The sequence below is a fragment of the Microcaecilia unicolor genome, chromosome 11 (genome assembly GCF_901765095.1).
Source record: "Microcaecilia unicolor chromosome 11, aMicUni1.1, whole genome shotgun sequence".
NCBI classification, from domain to species: Eukaryota; Metazoa; Chordata; class Amphibia; order Gymnophiona; family Siphonopidae; genus Microcaecilia; species Microcaecilia unicolor.
The window spans coordinates 100,694,288-100,700,287 of record NC_044041.1 but is presented as its reverse complement, the minus strand read 5'-3'; the positions used below and the strand labels follow the sequence as shown (position 1 = coordinate 100,700,287).

Below are 6,000 nucleotides of genomic sequence, written 5' to 3'. Positions count from 1 at the left end.
ATTTTTGAACCTGGCACTTGGGAACAAAGGATAAGCTAAGATGGAAAAGTAGTTCTCCGGGACTTCTAAGTTAAATCTTACTGTATCATCTCCCAATTTCTATAGATAATCTTCCCCACTAAGAGGCCTGTGCCCTTAGTGGACTTTGATCCTGGGGAACTGAGTTCGATTCCCACTGCATCTCCTTGTGACTTTGGGCAAGTCACTTAATCCTCCATTGCCTCTGGTACAAAATAAGTACCTGAATATATGTAAACCACTTTGAATGTAGTTGCAAAAACCTCAGAAAGGCGGTATATCAAGTCCCATTTCCCTTCCCTCAATATGGACTTAAGAGCCTCTCTTCATGCACTCAAACCCCCCAAATAGGTTAAACAGCTTCACTGTTAAGAAAAATTGCTAGAGCAAGCCAACTTATGGCTATAGAAGCTGGAGAGACTTGAGGCAATACATTTCACAAAGCAGAAGTACTCCCTACCAGTGAAGGGAAGTCTCTAACTTTAGATAATACCGATAACTACCTGGATACTCTTATAAGCCATATGCACAATTGCCTGAATAGTTGAAGTAAATAAGTACAAACTCTCTATACCATGGACAAACAGGATAAAGTGCCTGCATCTTCTAGAAAAAGCTACTATGACAACTTTCTAGGTAACTTAGCAAAGTCACCTGTTCTATAAAGATTCCATTGACTTCGGAACAGCTGGATCAGATATAGGAGAATGCCATATTCTATAATTCCTTGACAGTAGCTTTAAAGGATAACACAGAATACTGGTGGGTTCACATTTTAGGAAGGGTTTAAATAATGTCACCCCGAAATACTTGTTGTCCTAATACAAACAGAACTCTCCTTAAATACTCCTTTGTCCCCACTGGGAGAAAGATGCATCAGAAGATTCAGGCTATGGTTTTAATACTGAAGCAACAGAAACTGGAATCTCTATGGATAAGTCCTAATCAGTGTCCTTGGTTTAGGGGAAAAAATTAAAAGGGGTTACCTGTTAAATCTATATAAAGGAGGATTTCCAGATTCTTGAACGATCATCGGTGATGAATTACAAGCAAGTTTAAAACCACTAGCAAAGTATCCTGAACACTGCGCAATTTGGAGACCATGTTCTCTTCTCCCACCTCCTAAGTTATGAGTATATCCTGCCTCCATATCAGGTCGCCTAATCTTGCTGGCCAGCACTCTGGGATCTTAAGACTCAAAGAACAAAAATATAGCTGCAGTCAAATCTTCCTATTTAACAAAATTAAAGGGGAGGGAAACAAATTTCCTTCTTACTACAAGTATATGTAGCACAGTCACACTCTTCAACACCTATATATGTACTATTTTAGTTGCTGGTACAGGATGGGACACTAGCCAATAAAAAGTTACTAATGTTTGCACTGCCATATGCAGGAAGACTTCATATGCAATGCCGGTAATTCCATAAGTGAAGAAAAGTGGATGCAAGCCTTCAGAGAGAAGTCTGCTGTAGCAAGCTGTTCTAGATCCCCAGGATCCAGCTTTTCCTTTAAAGAGAGGAAAAGAATCCGTCTGAAACTCCCCATGTTGCTGAGTTAAATGCCTGTAAGGGAGGATGAGCAACAGAAATCCTCTCTTGGATTCTGGGACACAGAAGGGATCCTAGTCATTTAGGGAAGAAAATCTGAAGGAGAAACTCTTGCTTTCCCCAAACTGGAAGCTGAACAAATTGAAAGGAATTCTGAAAGTGGAAATGAAAAGAAAATGAGCAAAGAAAAGCAGAAACGGAAGCCATCAAGATAGATCTAAGTTGCCTCACAAAAGGAGACATTACTAGACATCGGGGAGAGGTGTTCCTTAGATAACTGAACAAGCAGGTACAGCTAACAGTTAAAGTTTCACTCTGACAAACCAAAATTAAGTGCTAATATAACAGAAGTACATATTCCTATTTGAAGGTTTTGAATACTAAGCTGAAAGTTTAAGAGAAAAATCTATGAGAGAAAAACTTGCATATTTTCATTACTCCAAATCACCAAAATTTACATCTAATAGCAAAAGTATTGATCAAGTTACGACAGATTTGGGCTTCTTCCTACAGGGTATTGTACCCAGGCCCAAAATGCCCCTATCCCAAATAGGTGGCCAGCTGGCCATGGCACAGTTCCTCTCCAGTAGCCATCTGGCACCTGGGTCACTGTGACCCAGTTTCTAAAATAAAACTAGTATGTAAATTACCATGAAAACTAAAAACAGCTACCTTAACTACAGCTGTGGGACAATCAAACAAAATGGAACAGAAATCCAGGTTAACATAACCCAGCTTACATTGAGCTGTTCACTACAAATATTGCAAATTCTCAACAGCTATTGCATCACCAAGACAAAGGGGAAAAATAACAAATCAGAAATTAACACTGAAAGACATCTGAATACTAGAAATGAAAGACTATGTAGCCTTGTTTCTTTGGGGGGGGGGGGGTGTCCCCGTTTTCAGTTTAAAACTTATAACCGTGTTATCACAGAAGTTAAAGAAAATCAGCTGTGTACATCCACATCATTAGCAATATTTTTAATTCTTCCCCCCCTTTTTTTTTGCTATCTTTGCAGCACTCTGCTAGCAAATTTGGCAAGAACTTTTTCTCACATACAAAATTTAAATAAAGCCACATGTCATTTTTATAAAAGCAAAAGCTGAATATAAGAAAGTAATATTTAAAAACAATTTTAAACACACAATGCAGGATTGACTGGCTATAAATAGAACAGTGCTTTGCAAAACAGAAATAGTTTAACCGCAAAAGTGTATCTCATTAGTGTTTGTGCTTTGACATCTGCTTCAAAATATTTACTAAAGTTTTCTACTCCGTGATATCACTTGAAACTAATAATGTTCAGTGACTTGTGTGTGTACCCACTCAATGACTTCTAGGATTATATTATCTTAGCTTACATGCTGGTTTTTGTACTGAACACACACAAAGGCTATATGTGACGCTATGCAGGAGGCTCAGCATAACAGCCCAAGTTTGCTCTACCTGCATGGGTGACTAGGATTGGAATGTTGCAGAAGCTGTGCTCCCAGAAAAGGATTCTGACAACTTCTTCAGCAGTCTGGCCAAGGATTACAGGTCTGAACCTCCTATGAACCTTGGATTCATATGTGCCTTCAAACCAAACTTTGAGAAGAAGCAATTATCTAGGTACCAGGTCAAACAGGGAAGGAGTGGAAGTGGTGGTGGCGGTCAGTGAGGTACCAGGATAAAAGTCTAGTGACTGCAAAAGATGGGCCCTCTATAAGCCTTGAGGAGGGGGGAAGGGGCGCAGGACAGATATCCAGTAATAACCAGAGAGTAAAGATGGATATATGTGAGGAAAAAAAAAAAGCAAGCATTTAAAACTCATGTGCACTATAATAATGAAGATGGCTTCATGCAGCCTCCAAGCTCTGATCATTCTTGCAGTGCTGGTGTTAGGAGAGTGCAAACAGGGCAAATGCTCTGTCTCCATGTTATAGGAGGCCCTAAGCCTGCCTATAGTTGAAGGTGGCACAGCCTGCTAAAAGCTTTGGGGGCCCTCCTTCCAAATTTCAGCCCTGGGCCCCTGCATTCTCGTTATGACAATAAGGAATAACTGGCAGAATGTGTGATGTCACAAGATGTGAGCACAACTTCAGATTCATAGGAGCCTTTTCACATGTTATGAAACAAAGTGTTTGGCGTACATATCACTAAGAAATCAAACAGCAGGCACAGATGTGTCAGCCCAAAGAGGCATCAGAACATGGTACCATTCTTCCTACATCTTTCATGAGGTTTTTCAATGTGTCCATTTAAAACATTTTTTTTAAATTACTATATAATGTAACAACCTTGCTTCTATTTTCCCATAGTGTATTGCCACTATTATAGGGGCTACAGAGGAAACTTTAAGAACAAGTAAATTTAGGAAAAACCTATGTTTTGGCAAAGGTATTCAAACACTGAAGAAATAGTTATATAGGCAGTCCATCCTATAAAAAAATGCTGAATCACCATTCAACTTTTAGACTGCACCCCCCATTAAAAAAAAAAAAGTCTCTGCACCCTCAAAATCTTCAACCCATCAAGGCCTTTCTCACACATAAAATACAGCTTACAGTTTTACAGTCCTATTAATGTTTAAAGCAGATGAGGGATAAGGAGAGATGAGCTTGGCCTTGCTTTGGAAAGCAGTCTTAACAAAATTCTCCAGAGAGCTGACTGGTGGAAACCTTCAATGTCTGTGGTACTCGCCACAGTAAGCTTTGCTGAAATGTAGTATAAGGCTTTTGGTGCCCTGTAAGTGAAAGAGCTCCCTCTAGAGATCAAAAAATGATTCACAGAAGCTTTCTTAGCCAGGAGCAGCCCTGGGTGCCTCCATCTTCTTCTCACTGGCAACTGAAGTCAAACTCATTTAGTCAAAGTATGGATTTTTTTCACTTTCTGGAAAAAGCTCCTCTTTTTACAGGTCACAGAAAAAGAGAAGAGTCAACAGATTTGAGGGTAACCACTGTTGCATGGACTAGTCGACTTGACGTCCCTTATTGTCACCAACAGCGGTCTACAGATCCATCAAGAACTCCCTGCACAGACAGGTGAATAAGAGGAGTGATATCAAATCTAAAAGCCACTTCTTAAAACAAAAATCGCTTTCTGCATCACTCAGTCTTTCATCTGCTCATACCTTCCTGTTTTGGCTGGTGGGGTAGGAGAACAGAAACTTGAACAATGAGAGCTGGTTCTAAGCTGATGGAAAAGAGTGCATTTGCCGAGTATGGCTGTTCTAAGGCAGTGTGTTTTGTGTGAATCAGGAGTTTTTTTTTTTAAAAGAGAGAAGGGAGAGGAAATAAAAAGCCTAGTTCCACGGGTTGGTTTCCTAACACCGGCACACAGGAATTTTAGGTCTCAAAAGCAGTGCTCTGCTCAGGCCATGGGTCATGTTGCCACTGCTTCCAGGTAACTCTGCAGTTTTCGAACAGTTGTTTCATCCAGAGAGAAAAGGTCAAAGTCAAAGGTTGTGTTGGTAACATTAAAATGACCCGTTTCCTCGATGAGGTTTACAATCTGGGAGAACACAAGAAAGATGATTAAGAAAGATGATTAATGACAGTGTAAACCACTAAATTATGAAAATATAAATTCTTTGACATGAAAATGTAAGCCATCAAAATCTGCACATGCCTTTTCAGTTTTATTATGAAGTTTACTGGAAAACAACTTTTTCAGATAAATTTTAGCTTCCTCTGTTCTGCTCCCTCTACCTTCCTCACAAATCCCTACCAATGCTTCTCTATCTACTGCCCACCAAAACAAAGCTTTAAAATAAAAAGCCTGTTCTAAAATACATGTGAGCATGAAAATCCATTTTACAAACATCCAAATTATGAACAGGGGCAAAACAAGGGACATGGATGTCTGTGTGGCAGCATAGGAACATACACCTTATAAAATGGCCCCATAGACGTCCATGATCAGGAAACAGCGGAGGCAATCAAAATAGGGACAATACACCAAGGTGTACAATTTTCCTTTATAAAAGTGTTTTCAAACCGACTTGACACAGGCTGTGTTGCAGCCTCTCGACCTGCATCAGAGTCTGAAGATCACAGTTCCACTGTCAAATTCAAACTCGAAGCATCAGGACCGCTTGACAACTGAATATCGCAAATAAAAATGATTTTGTTCAGTTCCAGAAACGCTTTACTTTACGGACTACTAGTGTTTCTGGAATTGAACAAGACCAGTTTTATTTGTGATACTCAGTTGTCAAGCGGTCCTGATGCTTCGATTTTGAATTTGACAGTGGAATTGTGATCTTCAGACTCCTGATGCAGGTCGACAGGCTGCAACACAGCCTGCGTAGAGTCAGTTGAAGATACTTTATAAAGGAAAATTGTGCACCTTGGTGTACTGTCCCTATTTGGTTGCCTCTGCTGTTTCCTGTTCATGCTGTTGATTGTGGAGGATTATTGCTCTGTTGTCTTTGCACAAAGACTTCAC

The 6,000-nt window shown here is 39.9% G+C and overlaps 1 protein-coding gene across 2 annotated transcripts in view; it reads right to left on the bottom strand.

Moving 5' to 3' along the window:
- Positions 1–263: 263 nt before the first annotated feature.
- Positions 264–6,000, bottom strand: part of MLLT1 (MLLT1 super elongation complex subunit) — a 281,660-nt gene continuing 275,923 nt past the window's right edge. For both annotated transcript variants that reach the window (XM_030218367.1, XM_030218368.1), the window contains one exon: positions 264–5,064. In XM_030218367.1, coding sequence (XP_030074227.1) covers positions 4,936–5,064 — 129 coding nt within the window. In that variant the 3' untranslated portion in view covers positions 264–4,935. The remainder of the gene's footprint in view (positions 5,065–6,000) is intronic.